The sequence below is a fragment of the Haliaeetus leucocephalus genome, unplaced genomic scaffold (genome assembly GCF_000737465.1).
Source record: "Haliaeetus leucocephalus isolate CR32 unplaced genomic scaffold, Haliaeetus_leucocephalus-4.0 Scaffold984, whole genome shotgun sequence".
NCBI classification, from domain to species: Eukaryota; Metazoa; Chordata; class Aves; order Accipitriformes; family Accipitridae; genus Haliaeetus; species Haliaeetus leucocephalus.
The window spans coordinates 550043-574754 of record NW_010973420.1 but is presented as its reverse complement, the minus strand read 5'-3'; the positions used below and the strand labels follow the sequence as shown (position 1 = coordinate 574754).

General features: G+C 41.2%; 1 protein-coding gene across 1 annotated transcript in view; it reads right to left on the bottom strand.

The window, feature by feature from the left end:
- The window catches only part of WNK2 (WNK lysine deficient protein kinase 2), a 109217-nt gene that overhangs the window by 1236 nt on the left and 83269 nt on the right, over positions 1–24712 (bottom strand). Inside the window, 10 exon segments of the mRNA XM_010584467.1 lie at positions 165–277; positions 8565–8818; positions 10372–10416; positions 15743–15841; positions 16789–17004; positions 19025–19239; positions 20492–21177; positions 21255–21310; positions 22891–22963; positions 24367–24696. Of these exon segments, the coding sequence (XP_010582769.1) occupies positions 165–277; positions 8565–8818; positions 10372–10416; positions 15743–15841; positions 16789–17004; positions 19025–19239; positions 20492–21177; positions 21255–21310; positions 22891–22963; positions 24367–24696 (2087 nt within the window).

The following is a 24712-nucleotide window of genomic DNA, read 5'->3' as shown; positions in this document are numbered from 1 at the left end:
AGGTTCCGCCCAGAGGCGAGAACCGCGCGACGCCTGCGCCTCCGACAAGGCCCGGCTGCGTGGCCGGCCCCGGCCACCGCACTCCGTAAACGGGCGTCGGGAAAACTCCTCCGTACTGACAGAGAGGCATCACGTAAGGCGTCACTGCGCCGGAGAGGGCAGGCCCTGGCACGGGCACCGGCAGGGACGGCGAAACTCCAGGCGCTAACGCGGCGGGCACGGGGCGAGACGCTGGAACGACGCACTTTTTCCCCGATCCCGTTCTTACCGAATTAACCTACAGAAAGAAAAATACAAAAAGCGTCGCTATTAAGTTCCTCCTTCCCCACGTGGCGCGGGCAGCGCCGGCGTGCTGAGACACGCGTGTCCCTGCTGGCGCTGCTCCCACCAGCGGCGCGGCATCCCTGCCCCGCGCGCGGGAACCTGCGAGCCCGGTGGGGAGCACGGGGGTGGCACGGCGTCCTCGGAGCTTGGGGCCTGGGTTTTGCTTCTGGCTTTTTTTGTTTGTTTGTTTTTTAAAGAAAAAAAAAATTGGAAATCAATAGGAAAGGTTGATACAGGCAGGAGGGGAAAGCTGCCGGAATATAATCTCACCATTTAAGGAGGCAGGAAGCATCACCAAACAAGCGAGAACTCAACGCCACAAAAAGCCATGAAACACCTCAAACGTCCCAAGGAACTTAAGTATCTTTTATGCTCGGTCTTGTGCATAAAAGCAAACAAATTAACTAAACGCAGAACTAACCCAAATCTCCTATTACAGCCAGTCGCAGAACAGGTTTTAAAAACTCCAGCATGTATTTCTGTTAAGAAGTTGTTTTATCCGCCCTCACTGAACTAAGGGCTGCGAAGAACAGAAAGAGATTTGCCGCGGTGGTTAAATACCCAGCACAGGTGGTGGCTGAGACCAGGCGAGGTACAACCAGCAAGGACACAGCAGGAGCTGCTCCTGCCTCAGGGGCTGCCAGAACCAATTCCAGTTATTTTTCTAAAATTCTATTAACATCCACTTCAATTATTCAGTTTTTGCATGTGAGGGGCAGAGAAAGAGCTCTCCTTCCTAAATACAGGGATGGCAGAGCTTCCCAAATTATACGCTCCATCATGCGCAATGCCATGGAAGCAATTGTTATCCAAAACGCTGCCTGCTCCCTCTGCATATGGTGTTTGCAGCATTTCATTAAATTTTTAATTTCACAGAATTTACAACTCCAGGCCGTGGTTCCCACCAAGCCAGCACCTATTCATGGCATAAGAAAAAAAGGTATTATTTAAGTCTGGGATCCTCCCATTAATTTGATATTTCACATTAAATTGATAAAATTGGTCTGAAGGTGAAATTTCAGCAGCAAAAAAATGAATATATGTATAAGACTGTGTGGTATGCTTACTTTAAGTTTCTGATTTTCGTCTTTCTTCTCAATGAAAAACAAAAATGGCAACGTCATTCTGGGATTTACTGCTCTGGGGCAGTGCTGTGCTCCAAAGCAAATTTTAGAAAAATACCAAAATATTCAAAATCCTTCTTCACTTCCCTGTCTCTAGTTCTGAAACTTGAATCTGATGGTGAGCATCAGACTAAGAGAAATAGCCGTTTTGGTATAATGAATTTAACATTATTAATGTATAAAAATCCACCAAAATTAACAGCAGAAGCCAGAGAACAATAAACAGAGGAACTGAGGGCTTGTTTTTAAGACCTGAAGACTTCTGTAAGCTATTATTAGACCCTTGTTTTAACATCCTCAAAATAATGGTTTCCACCAAACTAGACAACTGTAAGTGGATGACAACAGATGCATGTAAATGTGAGCAATAGATTATACAGTAGCATTGAAAATGTAAGGTGACATTTTAGCAAGCGGTCCTATTTAAAAATTCTAACTTGAAAAAGCTTTTTTTAAAAAAATGAGAATCTACTTCTACCTGATCCATGCTTCTTGACTATTTCATTCTCAGCTAAATCACTTAGAAAAGCAGCAGCTGTATTTAAGGCTACGTATGTGCAACCCGGAATAACACTGCATCATGCTCCAAAACCAACCACTACACACACTTATTAAAACTTGTTAATGTCGTGACAAATGCACATTAATGATTTAAGGTTGCTTCCTCTACCTTCATCGCATGCTTCAAGGGAGCAAAACACACACTTTAAGAGGCAACAAGACATCTCGCTCTTGCACCTTCCCCTGGATAGAAGTCTCTTGGTCAAAGCCATTTTTTAACCATCATCTTTTAACCAGCTATGATGACTCAACACCGATGGAGGCCAAAACAACCCATTTCTTCCTGCACGTAGATGCCAACTGAAACATCAAAACCAACGTGCACCGGACTAGTCCTCAAAACAGCACAAGGAGATAGGAAAGCCATGAGACTACAAGTCATAAGACTCAAGGGGAAGCAGATAGACATTCACGCAGTGATGGACAAGGTGTGTACCTACACTGGGATCAAAGTCACAGCTGTAAACAGAACTAGCTGGGCATTTCAGTCAATCAGGCTGGTATTTTAATGGAGGTCCACCGAAGGAAGCCCCGGAGCAGCACGGCACGGCCGGGTGCCTTGTCAACGGTCAGGGTGTTTCACCCCGCGCACAAGCCCGACAGCTGCCAGGGGGTTGAAGCTCACAAGTGAAGCTGTGAACCCGTAAGTTCTCCTGTCACTCACGAGCTGGCTAATTCTGTGCTGAAAGGACACGTTTGTTACCTGTAGCTCCCTGCTTGCCCAGGTGACCTCTCCTCTTAGCTATTACCTTGTCATTTTTGCAGGTTTGTTCAAAAGGTGCCAGTTCTGGCACAAGCTGCTGATTCCACAATGTGCATCAGCTACAGCACGCTATATGTTAGCGATGACAAGGCTTCAGTTTCCAGTGCATCGTCTGGGCTTTCGTATTCTACCCACAGCTTAAAGATACGGGTGTGAATTGTTTCTTTTATACTGAAGTTATCTTAGGAATTGGAAACAAGTGGTACAATATCAGACCCCTGTACCCAGCTCAAGCAACCAATGTTTAGAGATCACTGAAATACAAAAGATCTTTATAACCATAGCCTGCAGTCATATAGGAGTGTTTGGGGTTTATTTAAAATACACTAATTCTCCTGCAGGAGTGTAAAGCAGAAGTGGCCTTTTCCCTTCCTAATTCAATTTTAGATGCTACAACACTAGTAATGAGGAATGCAACTGATTATATGGACTTAGCCAACTATGGATGGCATTACTTCATTTTTAATATTACAATATTCATTTACTTCTGTTTGTTCTGCTGCCTGTCTACAGCCTAGTAAAGTCAGCTGCCCTGGCCTTTAGCAGGCTGATAAGGTAGACACAGTCTCAAACTTAATGAATTTAACAAATGCACTGCAAAATTTATGTCTGTCATCACCATGTAAAAAAGTCTGTCTGCTAGAGATATTTAATAGGGATTTTTTTTTTTTTTGGAAGGGAGTCTGGGTTGACAACCTGATATGTTTCCTATATTACATGGGAAGGAAGTGAAATTCCCTCCCTCCTCTTTCCCTTTGCATCTCAATTAGCCTCCCCTATTAAAGCAGTATACTTACTGAACGAACACCTATGGCGGCATCTCTGCCTGCTGCCTTTGTACCTCCGCTCACGCTGCCTCCCCTCCTGCACTTGCCAAACTCTCCCTGCGCTAATAAACCTCTGCCCTGAGGGCTTGTACAAGTCCCTGCTGGGTAAGAGCCACCTCTGGCTCCTGCTTCCCCAAATGCCTGCCTTCTGCTGCCAGTCTTTCCCTTGCTGCCATTTATTCCTGTTCCCCCAAATAATCACACATAGTCATTTAGAAAACAAGAATAATATATACACAAAGACAAATATGCACAAAAACATATGTAAAAATGAAACAAACCCCACCGGACAAAGGCTCTGGTAGTTCAGAAGAAAAAAAATAAATTGTTCTTTGGACTTCTTTTAATTCTCTACCTTGTTCTCATGCTTTACCAAGCAAGCTCTGAAGTGCCGCATCAGCCATATTCAGAGCTACAGTACTGTGAAAGTATATAGCTAAGAGTTGGTTTGACTTATAAACATTATAAGTATTTATGTTTTTACATTAGAACAGATGAAACTGGGTAATTCTGCTGTGAAAGCTGATCATAACTATCACAACCCATTCTAAAAATGCAGGATTTAGATTATTTTTCTTCCAGCTGCATTCTGATGGATACGTTATTAGCATTACTGTTTTACTTCTGTATAGTCCAACTACCATTGAAACAAAACTGAATCACAGGACAGGGTGAGAGCTGGCTGCCAAGAAGAGCAGGGCAAGGACGCTAATAAATCTTTTTTATCCCCTTTTTCCAGTTTGCTGAAAACCCGAAGTTATTAGGTGCTACTGAAGATTTGTGTTTGTGCTCTTCCAGGTTCCTGGAAAGCCACTCTGACATTCAGACCAAGAAGGCAGTGTTGAATAGCTTCAAACACAGATACATCCTATTTTTTATTATTCTTCCAATCCAACAGAGACGGAAGACACAGTAAAAGGTGTTAATAGTCCTTCCGCTCCATATTCGCATCTGTGGCTATCTCCAGAAAGCCTGCTTCCCAGGCAGCCAGCTCATTAAAATCAAGATGTACTAAATGCAAACAGATGTGCAGCTCTTACTGATGGTGTCTGAACCGCAGCACACGTCACCAACTGACACAGACCTGCATGTTCACAGAAACAACCTTATTACGGACTTGAAACATGCTTACAGCTTTTTTTGGGGTTATAGTTTTTTCTTTAAAACCCGTGGAGCTACATAACCGTATAAAGAACAGAAAACATTTTTGGTAAGCCCTTTATTCCCAGCCATCTTCAAATAATGCCTTTAACTACACAACATTCAGTACTCTTTACACACAAGGCAGCTCATGTTCCTAAGCGTATTCCTTGACTGGTGGTAATACCTGTAGAAAAGGATTATTTCATCATGTCTTTAACACAGATGAGCATGAGAGAAATAACTATTATCAGGCAGTTTGACTTCAGTTCTTCCTAATATCTCCTATTACATTTCAAATTACCAGTGATGAGAATCTATGTGTATTTCCAGGTCTAAAGAAAACATTTGAAAAGGAACATTTCAGTGCTCCTGTGACATAACTGGATGCCTGAAGGTTGCCCCACAAACTTCTAATATGTATCAACCAGGATTTGCAGCCAAACTGACAGGTAACTTCCACAGAAACAAAGCAGAATTTAAAGTCCTCCTTTGCATCCCAACTATTTTATTGCTTTCTACAACTCTGATGATAAAGAGGACGAAAATAAAGCTACTAACTCTTACTAAACACACCACCAATTTCTCTTCTGAGCTGATTTCCAACCTTAAAGAGTAGCCTTCGCTTAGTTAAAAAAAGGTACCACTAATATATTGTATTCACACAACAAACAGTTTGCTGATGGTGGTAGAAGCACCTGAAGAAAAAAGATAACTCAGGAAAGTTAGTCTTCTGTTTCCAGGGTGAAAGAGAAGACCTGAAGTTGGCCCCACAACTACCCTGCATATTAATAACAGTGGGTGGACAGTAAGAGAAAATAATAAACTAAAAAATAAATAAAATAACTCTACCCCTAACCAATAAGGATTTGTTGCAATTTTCCTTTGGCCTAGAGATTGAAAAAAACCCCAAATACAGAGTAGAAAGGGGCCATTTGGCTTAATGCCTTCTTTGTCATAGCTTGTATAACAGAAGCCCTAGACTTCCACCCCAGGAGGATGCTCATCGCCTGCGTGGCCTCTATGTCACACATAAGAGCTCTGTGCGGTACTAATTCCAGGGGACCTATAACCAAGAGAGCGCCATGGGACAACTCACATCACTCCTACTCTTGTTTAAAAACCCTTCAAGGAGACATCTTTCCGTCCAATAACCTCCAGAGACAATTTAGAAGTGAAGGTATGAATACTGCCTGCCTCCTGCCCCTCATTCCCGATCATCGCACTGGACCAACAATAGCTTCTCCTAAAACAAAACACCCGGTCTGAAGATATGAGACAACCTGCACTAATAGTTTCCCGCTAGTGTGTTCCAGTCAAACAAACAAACAAACAAACAAAAGGCATAAGAATCACATTTCCAATTTATCTAGCCTTTATTTCCAACATAAAACCTTATTATAACTTTCTCTGATGGGCTGGAAATCTGTTTAGTGCTCCTTATTCTTTTCTTGCAAAGGCATTTTTGTATCTGATCAAAAAGACGATGAAAAGATGGTGTTAACAGATGGACTGAAGAAGTACAGCCTGAGCTTTATATGCTCCCTGTTAGAAAGCTATTTTTTCCATCCTTTATGTGATTTCCTGAGTACTTTTTGTCTTTTCAATACCATTTTAAAAGGTGGACTCAATGGTGATTCAGTGCAGGTATAACATCTCCCCATGTAATTCATCACTCCAAGGACTGATGGTCACTTGTCTGGCTGTCCAGACTAAGGGTCCCTTTGCACAATTTCCTTCCTCCTCTTTTGCCTATTTTTCTCCCAACATCATGAAGCCCTTTCCTCCCTCAACTTCAATTTCCCCTTTAGGGTAAATTTCAACAGGTACAAACAGCAGAATGACGCTCAACCCCCAAAACAACCCTTGTAAAAGTCTTTTAAATCATATCCACTGCCCTGTTTTCTATCACCTACGGCATGCTGTGCAATCTTCATGGCCAAAATACCCCAACAATAACCACGCTAAGAATGTTTGCCATCTACCTTCGCAACTCTTCTGCAGCCCACGTGGCCCTACGAGGGCTTTATGCACAAAACCACCCAGGGCAAGCTGGCGTGGGGCTCGCAAGGGCTCCAACTGACTGCCACTCTTCAAGGCAACAAGGAACGACGTGAAATGAAGAGCAGGGAATCCCAACCGCTCTGTGCTCTTGGTAAATTATCTCTAAAAGACTTCAATCAGCCTTGTTAATTCCCTGGAACAACTGCCATGTTCTAGAAAGAAACCCTCTAAAATCAGTGTATTGAGACAGGGACATCCCTCTTCCTCTCACAGCGATACTCTGCCTTCTCCACAGGCTTTGAAACACAGACACCAAGACCGCAGAAGGCAAAATTAACCCTAAATTGATGTTAATGGATGATTTAAATAAGCAAAATAACCACTCTTTTCCAGCGTTATAAGTGGGCAAAACACTTCCATGGAATACTTCAAAGAACTGCAGGAGTCACGGGGAAAAGACATCAAGCTGCAAAAAGCACGTCAAAAGAGAGTAAGAAGTGACTTAACAGAACAAAATCTGCCCTCACCATCACTTTCTAGAAATCTTCAATTTGTGTTTACTAGCACCTCCTTTGACTTATTTTGTGAGAACTAATAGGGTCTTAAGTAGATGTCGGTGTGACTCCAGAATGATTTTATACTGGTTAAACAATCACTATGCAGAAGAGGATTATTTACTCTCTGGTAACTAAGAATTGACAGAAAATTGCACAAACGCTTCTCCCTGTGAAGTCAGTGACCCCAGTGACTCCAAAACCAACAGGTACCAAAGCAGACGCATTAGTGCAGCTCCTGCTTTGGCACATCTCACCTCACAAGTATCTACAGAGCTACAACTGCTGCACACAAGGTTTTTTTTCTCCTTCTACATGCCAAAAAGGCAATGGTTTACTATCCAGACCCAGTTATCTTGTTTTTAAGGGATTACAAAGCAGTTCCTCACCGGTTTTCTTTTCACTATTTATTTGCTTTTAAAATTCATTTATTTTCCTCTACTTTGGCTCAATTTCCAGTCTTCCAAAAAAATCCAGCAAAAATTATTACTCAAAGAATCATCTGAGCATGAGGAGGAGGAAGAGGTCTGGAAACACAGACCAGGGTGGGACAGAACTGTAAACTGGGATTCTTCATTAGTTTTTGTGCCTGCCTCCATACCATCACTCAGCCATGAAAACAAGCACCGAATGCAGACATGAATGCACGTCGCAATTTCAGGTTTTTTCCTGCAACTGAAAATAAGAGGGGATGAATAGGGGTGCTTCCAATTTCCATTTTGTTGTAGTTTACTTGCACAGCATTTCTGAAGGTGGTATTTTCATGAGGCAGAGAGCCTCAAAGATGCCCAGTATAACAAGCAAGGGTCAGAAACACATCCAGCTGTCCCCTAGCTCAGCACAGTACTCACTCCACTTCCACTAAAAGAAAGGCTCACTACCACCAAGCCACCAGCGCAGCCACTGTTCTGGCTAAGGAAGATTAATATTACACCTAAAAAAGAAGAAAACTTTAGGAATAGTTAAAACTTGAGCAACATATGGTTAATGGTATGAGTATTGCTGTATATTGCTGTTAATAAGCAGTTCGCAATTTAAAAATATATATTTTTTATATATATATATTGCAGCCCATATATCCCTCAAGATTATTCGAAAAGACAATTTAAAAAAAAAAATCTGGTTTAGTACTTAACGAAAAGAGATGGACATTTATAGGAAGCATCTATCTGAAGCAACTTTAGTTTATGTCCTCCTCCAAATCTGAGTTCTGCAAAGGCTTTCAGATACATAGCAAAAGGTATGTTCTTCAAGGAGTGCCACTTACTCCACATGTCTCATTCTGCGTTTGCATGGGATTAGCCTTTGGCTCCATGTCTTGCCTTTTTTGGTTCTGCTTCAGTTGGTTTAAGGAAGGTTTTGTCTGTGCAGCTCCAACAGTTTTGCTTGTCCACTGGTCAACCAGCTTGTGAAGATCATCTGTGAACGTCCCTTTCTTGTTGTTACTGTTGTTGGCCTGAACCTGCAGGGTTGATTGCGGGAGGGGCTCAGGACACGTTACAAGACTGTTTGTTGAGGATCCTGGAAAATCACACACAAAGAAAGTTGACGATGGCATCTCTGCTTCACCACTTTGCTGCTCAAACAGTTTCTCATCTACTGCAATTCAAATGGCGGCTTTTCGGACTGTTAACCCTCCCCCTCCTTCCTACAGAACACCTTTGCTTAAAGAAATGGTCCAAGTCCAATGTGTTCATATTTTCTATCACATTATGTTACCTCAGCCACTAGCTGTTGCGCCCACACCTTCTCTCTAGGTGAAATTAATGACTCAGAGAGAAGAAACAAATGCAGTCCCAGTAACACTGACAACTTAAGGCTTACGAAGTCTCGTCAGAGGAGACTACCATGAGAGAGTGGGAGGCAGGATGTATTACTTACTTAAACTGCATGCATTTAAAAAATGCATTTATCATTTATTTTACTTGCATAAGTTTACTGTCCTCCTGGAAAAACATAATTGTCATATAGGTTACAAGCAGAGTTGGCTACTACGCCTCAAAGGCTGTGGGAACCCACAATCTCTCTCAATGATAGCACCGTTTACTCTGCCATCTGCATATTTTGGTGGAAAAAACCCCATCAGGACCATGAATGTACAGAAGAAAGAGGAGAGAGGAGGACATAAGTGGGTGTGTGAGTTTTGGAGACAAAGATAAAGATACAGAACTTTTGGTATAGATAAAAGCAGACAGGAAGAGTATTGACAGAGATTTAATTTTATATGTTCACTTATTTCTAGAACTAGGGAAAAAAAAAAAATCTGTCCTTTTTATGTGTTGGTAACTACAAGTCTGACACAGCAAGACCAGCAAGGAACAGCAGCCAAAGGTGCTTAAATTTGACCTACGCAGAAAATATAAAGTAACTTTTCAACTAACATATTTGATATAGCTAAAGACTTGAAATAAAGACCATCTCTCCAAGCAAAAAGTTCATAGAACTGTAGTAAAATCACTATATTAAGCAGACATGAACATTCAGTCTTCTTTTTTCTGTTAATCAGTTACCAGCCAATGAAACCGAGTAAACTATTTAGTCCTATGGTTATATAAAATACATTAATAACCTTTAAATGATCATGCATTCAACCTGCAACATAACTTCTAAGTGAATACTGCTCATTTCCTTTTCCTTTGCTTGGGGAAAGGGACCAGTGAGAAAAATAAGTATTTTGACAGGAAAGCTCTTCAATTAGTGATTAATATTTCATGCAGCTCAACAGGAACAAGATAGTTTTAAGCTATAAATTCCTCCAGCAGAGAACTGCAGTCATATAAAGGTGTGTATTTCAGAAAGACAAACACTGAATCCAGTTTTCTTGCTGCATGCGTGCACAGTCTCACACACAAAGAATACCACAACTGTCTTGCAGCATGCGTGGTTCCCAAGACATCACAGCACATGCATTATTATGAAAGTATCACAATTTATAGTCTAATTTCATATCAGTATAAGTGCATCAGCTCTATTTATTAAACAACTAGCTTTTAGTAAAAAACAATTAAAAAAAAAAAGCAAAAAACATCCCATGCCATGAAGGAAATACTGAGAAACAAAAATGGGATAGTTACTACTACTGTGATCTTTGCCTAGACATAGTCGTTTCAAGGTGGACCCTACAAGGTAAAACAATACAAGACATACAGAATTAGGTAAGACTAAACACAACAAATCTGACGGACAAGCTTCTGTACTTTTAAGCAATCAAAAAGTAGTTATTATGCAAGAAAGGACAGACAAAGTCAGCAGTTCAGGTGAGTAAAGGAAGTCTAAATAACTGGACAGCTCAAACCTTTCTTAATGTGCAGCCATTCAGAAGCTTTGAGAAGTACAATAGCATGCCAAAAGCAAGGTCCCATGAATTAAAGATGCATTTGTTTGGTTTTTGGGGGGTTTTGTTTGGGTGTTGGGATTTTATTTTTGGTGTTGTTTGGGGTTTTTTTTTTTGTTTGGGTTTTTTTTTTTGGTTTTTTGTTTTTTTGGTTTTTTTTCAAATTGCCTTGGCTTCCTAATAGGAGGTTTTGATTCCTACTCTATTTATGCAGGAAATGATGTCAATTCAGTTTGTGATAGGAGGCCAAAAATGCTTTCAGGAACAAGTCAAGCTAGTCTGGCTGCAAAGACAAACTGTAAAACAAACCTACAAGTCCTGTTTTACAAGTCCAAAAAGATACATTGTTCTGCAGGTCTGAGGCCAATTGTTTCCAAATACTTTATCAGTAGGATTTGTGTCTAAATGTGAGATTCTGAACTTCAATTGAAAGTAACCCTGAATGAGTTTCCCTTATGCCTTGTCCAAGTGCAGAAAAATAATCCAGCAGAGTAGCTGAGTTTTCATTTAACCAAACTATGTGTTTTTTTCATTATTATCTCATTACATCCTTCATCATGATTTTACATATTCTGTTGGATAGATAGAGTGCCAGAAGTGTACCGAGAACCCTACTTGACTGTCAGATCTTGCCAGACATAAGCACTGTTTCTATTTGAGTGCCAAATTTCCTGAAAGGTATTTTGGACTTGGTAAGAAGAATATTGTTATGGTAGGTGAGGAGATGAGTATCTGACATGGGGCATGGCAAGTTTATTGTGAAGAAGCACTTGAAAACATGAGCAAAATCAGAGAGTGGGGCAAAAAGCAAGATACAGGATGGATGCACTTTTTCTCTACAGCCAACCAGCGTAGATATTTTATGTTACTGTGCCGGAAATGCAGCTTTAAACTCGGAGATTGCAGGTCCAGGTTGACATAGGCTCTGAATGAGTCTTCAAAGGAGAAAGGAGAGACATCAGTCAGAGACTGAGGAAGAGAAAGTAAAGAGGGAGGAAAAAAAGGGAGAAGACATGTTTGTGCTTTGATATGGGTGGCATGACAAGGAACAGAAGGATTGCTTTGAAAGATTTTCTTATTATTTCATATAGTTTAATGAGGTTTCTATTCCAGGAAAATCAGAAGGACATGACTACAGTAATGTCTTATGCAAGCATGACCAAGTGTAGTTTCTCATCTCAAAGCCTAGATAACAAATACAAGTCACATTCACAACTCAACAATCTGCGTTGCATTTTTTAAATTTTTCCCCTCTTTTCCCTCAGATATACCTTACCTTGCCTATCTCAAAGTTAGCTAGCAACTCCCATTACGGAAACATCAGTGGCAGTAATACTAGAATGCTATTTTCTTGACTATTCTGCAGCATTTCTGCATGTAGTAATAGGTAGTATTTAGCACAATATGTATGCAAATGAAAAGCAACTGCCTGCAAAAAATAAAAGCAGGCAGCTGACTACAGTACGTGCTCAAATGCATGTAAAGAAGTTTAATCACCAACCCCTTCGCTTCCTGAAAACCGAGTCACAAGTTTATATGCACCTCAGGTGCCAAATCAAACCTGGGGCCCCCATATGTGTGGGGAAGCGACAGAGAACGGTGATACTAGACAGATTCACAAAATACCCGCATGAGTAGAGCCAACATTAAGGAAAATATTACAGGAGACTCAATCACCAAAAAGAGAGCTATTTCTTCCAAACCGTATCACTCCAGCATGTTGCTTGGGAGATGAGAAACATTATCTAAGTGGTGATGTTGCCTGAAGCAGGGACTGACAATCATCAGCTGTGATTGGTTTTAAATTCAAATTCAATTAAAAATGCACTCGGTAAAGCGAATTCACCAGCTTAATTGTATTACTTCTAAAATCAAGGTGTTTAATAGCTGTAAAGTTAAGGAGATAAATCATAATTAAGACTTAATCTAAGACTGCAAAAGTTCAGCAGAGTGTTTTACCTCCAATTCCAGATTTCTTATCTGAGAAATTAAGTAGCTATTATATCATACAGGACAGAAAAAAATTCACTGTCCCATATTTGCACTCTAACAGCTGCCAAAAAGCTTGAAAGCTAAAATAAAATTGAAATGGCAATAAATTGTTAGACCATTTCCATAACTGCATATACACATACAATATATTAATTACTACAGACTTGACAAAAATTGCTTTACAGAGGATTACAAGTCTAAGCCAACTGGAGCTTTTGAAAATTCCAATTCACAATCAGTGCACTCTTCCCTAAGATGCCCTTGCAATTTAACCCAGGGAAGAAGCTCGGGCTAAAATTATGCTGAAGCCCATCAAAAATATTTTATTCCATGGAAAGTACAAAGGAAAAGTCAACATTGGGTGTGGGAACAGATCAAAATGCAATTCTTGGAGAACACTGTGAAAGTGTTCCAAGTCTGATGGATCTTGTAATCAGGGCAAGATATTTGTAAAACTATCTTTCATGCATCTGAACGTTTCTTTATAAAAGCGTGCTGCTAATTCGTCTGCTAACACAGTACAGGCCTCATGCTGGAACATCCAAGGCTCCCCAGAGGGCTGGTTTTCCTTAATCAAACACCTAGATTCAGAGCGTTTCTGAAAATCCAGCGCAACTTATCCCAACGGCTCTCAAACAAACAAAAAAATCCCAGGGAAACCTCGACGTGCGGAACCGCCCAGACGCGGCACCGCGCTGCCGGCCCCGGCCAGCCGCGTCCCAGCCGCGTCCGCCGGCCCTCGCTCACGGCCCCTCTCCAAGGCTCGCTCCCCCGCCTCCGGCGCGGCGAAGGCGCAACCACGCTCCGCGCCTAGTCCGAGCGCTCGGCTCTGCCTGCGCGCCGGGCCAACCTACGTCCCTTCCCGAGGGAAGGAGCACGAGCTAGCTGGCGTTCCCAGCGGCAGCATCGTCTAGCGCTGTTCTTCCTGAGGGCCACGGTCACGGCGGCTCTGGACGCCGGCCTGATGGAACCACCGGCCGGCTGTCCTTCCCGCAGCAGTCCCAGCCCCAGCCGCCCGTGGGGAACGATGGGGCTGCACGCAGGCCCATCTGCGTTCCTTCACATACACCCTACCGACCCCCCGGACTCACTGGGAAAATCGGCTAAAATAACCTCCTACCCCCATCAAAACCTACCAGTAATTCCACTGCGGAAAACTGTCTAGCAACTCAAGTGACAGGCAGCATTTGAAACTAAGCTGCGCTCCCTGAGCAGCGGTGACTTTGGACGGATGTGTCAGGGTTAAGTGCCTGAAACTCAGTCCATCTCCTCGTATGACTCAGAAATGGGGGAGTGCGAACCTCCTCTCCAAACGCTTCGCCCAGAAGAAACCGAGAAGAGAGCATATGGGCTGAGAACAGAAAGCAATTAGTCGTGCCGAGTTATTTAAGCATCGGGAAACTTCACGATTTGAAGGATTTACATATTCCCTTGGTTTCATTCACAATATCCATGCACCCAAACGTTTTTAATATGCTGGTTTTTAATTGCCATCTCCCAGTCTTTTTGCATCCTACTGAATAGTAATTCTGTGAAAGATTAATGGAACGACTTCTGGGAATTACATGTGCAGAGGAAGAAACTACTGTGTCCGTTATAATACCAAATGGGAAAATCTGTGAACTGAGAATTCCCCTCAGGTTCTCATAAAAAATCCCTGAATGCAAAATTGTCTCACGACTTCAGTAGTCGTTAAAAACTCACACGATAATAAATTCAGTATGCCGAGCAGTAAACATCAGTTTTCAAGAACCTGAGCGCTTGGGCTTTTAGGGACCTCAAACAAAAAAAATCAAGATTATTTTCTTAAAATATTGTTTATTCATAAAATCAGGAGGAGTGTATTTGAGTGGTCTTGTGCCTTTGATCTGTACCACTTGGATAATGATGAGCAATGTAGAACTCCAATGGGAGATCTGATATTAATGCAAATGAACAGTTAGTTAACCAAACATTTTCTCAAGAACATTATTAGCCTTTCTAATGTTATATGTAAGTGGCCTATAGTACCTGTTCAGCACAACATATCTTTATTGTACAAGCAAAATCTGTTTGCCTAAAAAGCAGCATATATGATTGGGTAAAAAGGTCTTAATTTTTTAATTAAATAGCTTGATATCATTTGGTTGAATTGCCAATTACTTTAGAAGTCATACAAACAGGGTACAAATAGCAGGTGCACAATTATTTGAAACAAAAAATACTGGATCCTAGCAATCCATTTCAAAGTATCATCTGAAAATCTGATATTGGTTTTTACTTATTTATGCTTTGATGAACTGCTAATTGACTTCATCTCTGAGGTCACATAAGGTCATAAGAAAATAAACTGAGTAAAGTGCTTCAGCCAGATCAGCTTACACAAAAAAAGTTGATGGTACTCTCCCTTGGAGTAACCAGTTCTTTCTGCTGCTTACGAGTATATAAAAAACTGCTCACTTAAAGTAATTAAAGTGAATGCATGGGGAAAAGCCCACCTAGAAAACAGGTTTTGAAAGAACTAGCTGGAGCACTATTGTCTCAGCATTTCCACATGCAAAGAGCGGGGAAAAAAAATTAAAGAAAACAGAGTGGATATAAACAGTACTGTATATTGTGTTAATACAGCCCTTGTATGGAAGTTATACCCTTCAGTGACCTTCTAGTATTGTATCAGCTTGCTACATGCATGTCTTCATAGTCCAAACATGTGTGAAAGAGACCATTCGTCTACAGGATGGATTTCTTTTTGTTGTCGCTGGAACCGGGACAGCAGACATGTATATTTGCCACATTGCAAATAAAATTACTTCAACATAAATCACATAACGTACAAAAGCTTTGATAAGTCCAGGGTAAAATTTACCATAAGGCTATAATAATAAATGATGAGATCTTCCACACATGCTTTTGGTGCCCAGGCACGAGCCAAAAGCAGTGCAAAAAAAGCTTTCATATGAAAAATTAATATAAATAAGGTGTGTTCATGATGATTACTTAAAAGAAAGATAAAAAGAAAGAAAAGATGGGTCAGAAAAAGGGGCATCCTGCCAAACATATTAGAGATATAAAACATGGAATTGGAAAAAGGGGTAAAAGAAAGATGGACTGTGATAAAATACAAAAGAACAAATACAAACAGATGGACAAAGACACAGGTCCACTGAGGAATCTGGTACGAGGTTTGCTACTAGATTTATAGGTCACTCTCTCAGACGTTTGGTGGAAAACCGTCCAGCCTGCAAATGAATATAAAGGGAAGAAAACAAAGACACTTATAAAGTACAAGTAGCTGTGATCAGATGTCCTATACCATCAGTCAAATCAGCTTTGTTAGTTAAACATCCACATCTCCATTTTAACTTTGCCAAAGAGGAGTAAGTTAATTGACCATACACAAAGGATGCAATAACAGCAGAAGAGAACAGATAGATATTTTGTAGATTAGTTTGGCAGGATGTGCAATGAGAGGAAGGTATTTTAATCATCATTATAACTTCCAATATGCATGGCAACAAGATCAGTCAAAGCCTACGGAGGTGTGCAATACACAGAAGTATCAGAGGTCGGGACTGGGGAACACAGCCAATCTACAGTCATTTAGCTGGGACTCCAAAATCATGCACAAAGCTAACCCCTTAGATAAAGGAAACATAACTTAGTTCTCTGGTTTTGGTTTGCCTTTTTTTTTTTTTCCTTTTTTCTTTTTTTTTTTTCACCTCATGACCAAGATGGTTTGGTAGTTTATAACGAGGAACTCCGGGTCTACCAGTATCAAGGGGCTAAAAAAAGAAAGCCCCACATGAACCAAAGGAAACAATCTCCTACCCTTCTATATCTTTTTAGTTTTCCTTTCTTTTTTTCTCAGAAATCTGTAAGGCAGACTCCAGAAAAGGTGTCAGTATAAAGCCACTGCTGGCAAAAATCAAAGGTATTTCCTTCCTAAAAATTAGCATGCCCTCTTGAGCGTTGAGTCTTAACACTTGGTAAGACGCTTTACTTTTGTTCTTCTGACAATACTGCAACGATCTTTTTAAAGATAAGCCAGTAATTTAGATTGTCAAAGGTTTATGTTCCCATATCACTAGAAGTGAAATCCACTCCTAAAATGTTCAAGCATAAGGGAAGCGAACTAATTTTAGCATGTGCTGGAAGACATGCCGAAGAGCTGGTATGAAAAAATCACCTTGGCCAGAGCTTGCGTTCACGTCACCTCCTTCGGGGCCTAAGCCGGAGCAGATGTCAGAAGACAAAGAGGCTTTGACAGAGCACGGCTGCTGTGTCTGAACAGCCTTCCCGAAGGTGGCTGATGCAGGGGAAGTTACCGCTGCTGCTTCGGGAGATCCAGGCTGAGTTTTAGTTGTTTCTTTGTGGGGTGAGTCTTTAGAGTCTGAAAGATTACCTGAAAGAGCAAACAAACAAAATACAAGCAATGGCAAATGCTAGGAAACCACTGCATAAAAGTCAGCACCTAAAAATAATCGTTACTTTGCCACCAAGAGGAACAGCGGTTTACAATTCTGAAGTACTGTATGAGGCGCAGACTTTACAGGTAGCCTGCACCAGAAAACAATCTACACATACTATTGCTGATCCAGTTTCTCCTAGAAGTTTATGGAGTGGGTTTGATTTTTACAGTTTCTTTTCTGCATTTTTCAGAAAGGCTGGAGTCAGGACCTCACAAGGAGCACTGCTGAAATAAAGTGAGAGCTGCAGAAGTGCCTGTGTAGGAGGATGAATGCACAGAACGGCTGAGCAGCGCATGTAGGTTTGCTCTCAAACATGAAAGGTGAAAGCAAGCAAATGGAGAGAAATAAAAAGTTGCTGCAAAGACATGAGGAACTTATTATTTTATCTATCTATCTACATGGATATCCTGGGGTAAAGAGGCTTTACCACCAGAATACCTTTGTAATCATTTGTTACATGGATTCATCAGCAAAAGCATCTAACAGTGGAAATGACAATTACATCAGTAACTGTATTAGAAACTGCCTGCCCTTGATCCCTGAGAAAGGACCTAGGAAGGCCAAAAAATGAGGAATCTACATAGTCAAGGATGAGAAGACTCAGGCATGAATACAGATTCTCAAAGATAATGCAAACTTTACACAGTGCCTCAAAAAACTGGAAAATAACACAGAAGAAATGCATGAAGGAAAGCATGCACCAAAGTAGCAGTCTGACTGAGCAGATTTCTGTTCTCTAACTGAAGGTAACAAGGAGAAAAAAGAAAAAAAAAAAAAAGGAGAATTGGGACATTTTATGCAGAAATAAGCTGTAATTCTTTGGGCTGGGGTAGCACACTGATATGAGCCAAGATCCATGAATGGAGACAGACATGGGTTTTGTGAATAGACAGAGGGGAAAAATGGCTAGAGAGAACCCAAGAACAAACTGGAAAATGAATGGAACAAGGATAACAGGCATTCAGAGTATCTCATCACAAGGGAAGGAAGTAAACCCCATGCATGTCAGCCAAGCAGCAGCTAAAGAGGTATACAGCATTGAACATCGCTTCAGTTCTTGTAGGCAAGAATACTGAGATTCAACATGGATCACAGAATATCTTGCCTCTGAATGTCTTTCTTTTTCCTATCTCAGTTGAAATCCTTAATTAAAAGCAAAAACCTCCAAAACACTCTGTCTACAATTAAGATTGATGCAATGAAATTCGAAGTGGACCTGTGAAGCAGTGACTTTGAAAACAAGAGCTACCAGGTTTGAAATACAGGGCTAATGCTGGAAGTGCTGCTGCTCCTCTAAATAGCAGCATGAACCGAGTTGAAGAAAAATGATTCATATTCTATTCTACATTTTGTTGAAGAAATAGGTACTGGGGTATATCAACATTTCCCAGTTGAATTATATCTTCATACTTTCCAAAGAGATAATGACTCAAGACTGTACTACTGTTTGAAAAATCTCAAGCTACTTTAGGTGGTCAAAGCATCTATCACAGTTTGGTAACTGTTTTTACCTCCCGCCCTTTGAGGGAGCAAATGCAATCCGATCTTATCTATACGGCATCTTGTAGGAAAAAATAAACAACAACAAGATACAGCACATAATCAATAGAGGATAACAGCACCTAAGAATTGAATACAAACATCAATAAATTGCATTTGGAGAAGGGAAGAGAAAATGTAACCAGGCTGTATTCCAAATTAAAGTGGAGTATTGTTTCTCTGCCAAGCATTGTAACCAATACAGAGAAGGTATGTATGGTTCAGCACTGGGCGGCTGTAATAAGCCTGTCCCAAAGGAAGCTCACTTCAGAAACAGTTTGCAGTATGCAAACTTGAGTTATAGTATTAAAACCAATAAAAATTCAGTGCCTTTCCTGCAGTTCATGCAATTACACAGTAGAACCACAACCAACACAAACAACGTGCATATAGAAAGCAACCTAGTGTACCTACTTGTGCTTGATGTTCCACTCCTGAGCTGCTGGACCAGAGGGTTTAATAGTTTTCCACCTTTCAATTTATTTTTGCTGGTTCTTCGGCGACGGCTGCTTGGTGGGGCTGAGTGAAGGAACCCCAAGTTGGGAGGAAGGGGTTTCCCTAACCGAATATACAGTGCCTCTATCTCATTCTTCTGCTGAGTCTGAAGTTCAGCAATTTCTTTCATATGCCTAAACATAAAAAAAAACCAAACCCTGCTAGTGATGTATTTGATATAGCATCACATCTTGACAGCATAATTAGTTATAAAAAAAAGAAACAAAACAGTCTTTGATTATAAAACAATTAACTGCTCATCCAAAAGTATGTGAAATTATAACAATCTACGTGGCAAAAGTGGTGACTGACTTCTCAAATATTTGTTTATAAGACAGAACCCTGGACAGCTAAAAAGATTTTCAACATCCTCAGTAAAATCAACTGATTTTGACATGAGATCTGACAGGAACTCCAAACTATTCCAGAATTTCTCTCTTTAAACCAGTTGCTTCAAAAAAGTTAAGTCTCAAGGCATGTACATCAGTTTGAAGAAGTTCAACATGAAGAAAACCAAAAGTGTTTCCCATAAAAATGCCATTAGCACATGAATCATTACCTTATTTATAATGCAGACTTCATGATGCCACAAAGTCAGTTTAAAGGTTTTGTATTACTGTAGTTCTGTTTTAAAAAGGTGCACCATCTGTATTCAATAAAACCATTATACCTTAAAATAAAGTTTAAGATTCTGGTTAAACTAGCATCTAATGCTAGTTTTTACCCTTCATCCACCAGGAGAGAAAACATTCAAATTTAAAGAAGCTAGCTCTCAGGACTGGCAGCACGACAGACTCCTGCCAGGCTCACCCAGCCTCCCACTGAGACTGGACCAATGACTTAATGAGAGATCCGATGGGAGGCGAAGCGAGGGTCTTACCTGCCTAATAGATACTAGGTTATCTACTGTAAAAGCAAGTATGGGAATAGTGATGAGTCTGTAGATCTGATAGTCTAAATCACCCTTGCAGAGAGGGCACAAAGAGAACACTACAGCAGCTGTCTACGCAGGCATCCAGATTGTTTTATGTCACCTCAAATAGCGTCCACGTGGGAACCTACTATCACATCCATTACAAGTTCTATTTTTTGCTACATATCATCATAGCTTTTCAGTAAGGAAACTGGATATTGCAGCAGAAATATTTGGGGGTTTAAAAAAGTTATTATTGAATTATTCTTCTAAATGGAATTGACAAATAAAGGGATGCATAAAAGGATGCAGTGTGACATTTGGGGGAAGGTCCTAGCAATGCCTAATTTGCCCAGAACCAGTTTACTCATCACAGCTATGAAAACCACATATTTGCACAGGATGATATGCAGAGATGCTGCCCAGGTATCTTAACACAAGCTTCCCTAGCATTGTTTGCAAACACAACATACTTTTCTCTCAGGTTCTGCAATTCTTTCTTCATATCTGCGTCTTCAAATTCCGAGTCGTTGTCGCTGCTCATGTATGATGACTGCGAGTGGAAAGATGTTATGTTGATGGTAGGAATTTTTGTTCCTTGCCCATTAGGTGAATCAAGGCCTGGCGAGCTAGCTTTGCCAGATCTTTGCAGAAAAGCAGCTGCTTTTTTAATTAAGTCAGTGGCTGCACTACTGCTTGGGGGGGACAGTTGGGCAGCAGCAGCCGTCTGACGATGGAAAGGCTCATCAGCAGAATCACTCGAACCCTGGTCACAGAGGACATCAACAGAAGAGGCTGTCTGCACCCGTCGGACAGCTGTCTTCAGATCAGGGCTGGAAGGTAGCTCATCCAAATAGACATCTGGGGGTGCCGAGAACCGTAAGCAGTGCGGCGCTGTTAAAGTTAATTCGTCTTGCGTGCTGATTACTGAAAACCTGCCAATAGTTTTGGCTGGTGTACCGCTATCATGAGTTTCAGCCTGTTTTCCATAGGAACCAGAGTCTAGAGAGTCATCCCTTTGAAGGTTATTTATCACCCCATCTGCTGTAGATATCTGTGTTACATTATCTGTGTGTGCAGACGAAGTCATAGTCTTTGCCTTCTCGCTCCTTTTAGAAGTTTCCATCTGTTTAGTTATGCTTGATGGTGTAGGTGCAACCTGGAGAAAATAATGGAGATTAATTTTGAAAGTAACTGTAACAATCAAGCATAAAACTGCTCCTAGTTTCTGGTTACCTGAAGGAGGCCTTTTGTTGTAGCAGCAGGAGCTGAAGTGATGCTTGCAGCTGAACCTGTTTTACAAGTTGGGAAAAAAAAATATAAATTCATGTCTGGAATGCTTTAGTATAATAAAAGACAACATGTTTATTGTGATAAACTGAAGTGTGAAAAAGTGTAGCACTGAAGAATAATTTAAATAGCCAATCTCTGTAATACAGGATCTATAATGCAGGAGGCAATATCGAGGACAATATAAAATATCTGCGGGTAGGCACTCTCTTCAATCTACTGATCTGGCGAATTCAAATAATAATAGGAGTGTAGAATTTCATTAGTCAGTTGAAAATTTTTAAGTAGAAAACCCGAAGAAGAATGAAATCTGCATGGTACATTGGAAGGTGTTCTTGATGTCTCGAAAAAGTAATTGCACTTGGCTATGTGTGCATACAAAATGCTGCAGCTGACCACAGGTGGACTGGTATTTCACACCTTTCATTTGACAGACACCGACACCAACAATTAAAAGTGCCTGAAATGAAGTTAAATGCACATTGCTGAAAGTGGAAATTACAAGCTCAAAAGACAGCCTCTCAGACAACAGAAGCACGCAAGAAGCAAAATATCAGTGGCAGTAATCAAGACGCTATTATTTCATGACCTGGACACTGGTTTTGAAGTTAAACCAACAAAGGCAAGCTTTTCAGAAAGCTGCTTTCTTATGGCACATTGCACAGAGTGAACATAAGGCAAAAATCTGTCACTTCATAGTTCTGAAATGGTGAAATACATCACTGCTTGATGGTATCTAAGATACATTAATTTTACTACAGAGTGCTACATTCCACTTGCACACTCTCTTCTTTGTCCGTAGCGAGACAGATGAATGCAGGCAACCGAAAGCTTTCCCCTCTCACACTGACCTAAAAACAGTGGACGATCTATGTCCACCAGGACAAGATTGATCTACGTTGTCGCACAAACCCAGTAGCCAGCTTTGCCACAACAATCGCAAAAAAATATATATTATAAGCCCTCCCCAACCCCACCCAGGAGAGCAGGAGCAGTTTTGGGTTCCTCAGCCCTTAAAACTTCCCATGACTTGCAAGACAGGTAAATGGAGCATAATAAATACCCAGTTTCTTACTATGGCTCCTACTACGTTATTATAGGAAGTGCTGTTTTATCTACAAGTACTGAAAGAAAAGTACTCTTTACTAGTTCTCTGTGGGACTTTCTTGAAAATCTTACCGGCTTCCCCCCAGGGGCTACCCTCAATCATGTTATTCTTGTCAACATGTTTTTATGAAACCCCGAAAATCCAATGGACTTTCTGTTTGGACTTTTTAAGGGCACTGGAAATTTATTATTGGGAATGTAGCCTTCCATGTGAATACTCTATACCTGTACCACAGACATGTATTATATATTTATGGTTTAAAAAAAATATGCCTGTGAGGCAGTTTCTTTCCAGGAAGCTTGACAGAACTGAGATGTTTAATATTAGTTATATTACAAATAGGATTGGCAATGCCTTGTGCTGGGCAGTGCTCTGCAGTTAACCAGAATGATGAGCAGCAAGGGGACACCAGAGAAGAGGACCACATACTAGTACAGATGCATCATTGCCATTCATCACTGAAAGGAGCATTACCTTTTCTGCTTGCTGACCCACCTCTTGCTTCTGAGGAATGAGCACTGATGCCGGTGACCTCCGACTTTTCAAACTTTTGGTAAAAAGAAAAAAGAAAAAGAAGTTCAGTCTCACGCACAAAGCAGAAAGGCAATGCGTTCTCCTTCCCTCTCTCTCCCTCTCGCTATTGTGGAATATTAAACTATTTTATAGTGTCTGTGGAGGCGGCCTTCTAGCTTTTCCTTCAACTCCTACATTTTTTTTTCACCTTTGGAAGAAAAAACAGTGGCAGTGTCACAGAGGAAACTGCAGCCTAAGTTACTGAAAAACAGGCACTGAATTATATATATCAGTTTGGGTTTTGCTCTGGTTTGTTTCTCCAGCCAGACCGTACATTATTCCTCTGTATGTCTGTCTTCAGAAATTCTATGTGTCTCTTTTCTTATTGGCACAGATTTTAATAGGACAAATTCAAACTACTGGCGAGACCTAACACCTTTCATAGAGAGAGAATTTTATCTGCTGTAGAAAGTAATTTATCATTATAAACAATATGCTTTAAAGCATTACTCAAGCGCAGCTGTCTCTCCTGTAACATACAGCATCTTTCAAGCAGTTGATACAGTTCATCCAGCTGGCACTACACGGAACAGCCTCCTCTTTGCTAGTGGGGATGTAATCATCTCCAGAAATGCTACTTTTCAAGTAGCACTGATCTTCTAGCAGAAAGGGCTGCAAATCTGTTGAATTTCATAAACTCAGGATTTTATCTGAAAGAATGCAACACAGGTGCACAGTCGAGACACCGAGTAAATAATGACCCAGACCACCTGCTCCAGCTTTCCTTAGATGCTTCCCAGTGAAGTCTTGCTCTGCCAAGTTCAGGAGAAGACAAAAGAAATCATTACTGGAAGCAGAGCAAGCTTCTACCCATGGAGTGTCTTCCCTTAGCTGCAGCACTTGAACAAAGCAAAGGCTCCTGAAGTGTTTATTTCATTCAGACTGACTTGGAAGGCGGGCATTATAATCACTGACATTAATTTATATTAAAAAAACCAAACCAACAACTTTCCTATTGAAGCATGACTGTCTTCATCAGAACTTGAATGACTATACCCCTTGTGTTTTACATTTGTAAACTACAAAAAAATCATCATGTTTCTGCCTGCTTTAGAAACAGGACACAAGAGGAGGAGAATGAATTAAGATGATATACCACTTTTAAACCCGAAGGAAAAGTTTGGCTTTCACTAACAAGCATTTACGTAAAAGGAGTCAGAACGCATCTGACAGTAAAATTTTAGGAGGACCTTCTCGCTGGAAAGCAGTCAACAGCCAAAAGGCAATATACCCAGGAGCAGAAACATAACGATGTTCATTGAAGCAAGAAATCTATACGTGTCCTACCACAGGCTCGTCGGGTCTGAGCTCTGCTTCGGAGCTGTGCTTAACAGCCGGATTTGGGGGTATGAAGGGCAGAGCCGTCGCTGGACTAACCGGTGCTGGGTAGGGCGAGACCTCGGGTGGGGCGAGCGGCACCGACTGGGCCTCGGCAGCAGCTTTCGCCTCCTGGCCTCTCTCCTGTTCTCTCACATCCGACGCCGATGCGGGAACCCGGTCTTCGGGAAAAGGTGGCAAGCTAAATTCAGCGTCGCCCTGTTCTAGTGGGACAGAGGTGTCGGGAGTCCCCGCCGAGGCAGAGGAAGTAGGAACGTACTCCTGGTAAAGCAAATTGCGCAGTTTCTCATCGAGGCTTTTTATGGTGTTGTCCACGAAGTCCACCCGGGGCGGCCCCTCCCCGTCGGACTCGGCGGTGCCGGGCTGCTGCTGCGGCAGGCCGCCC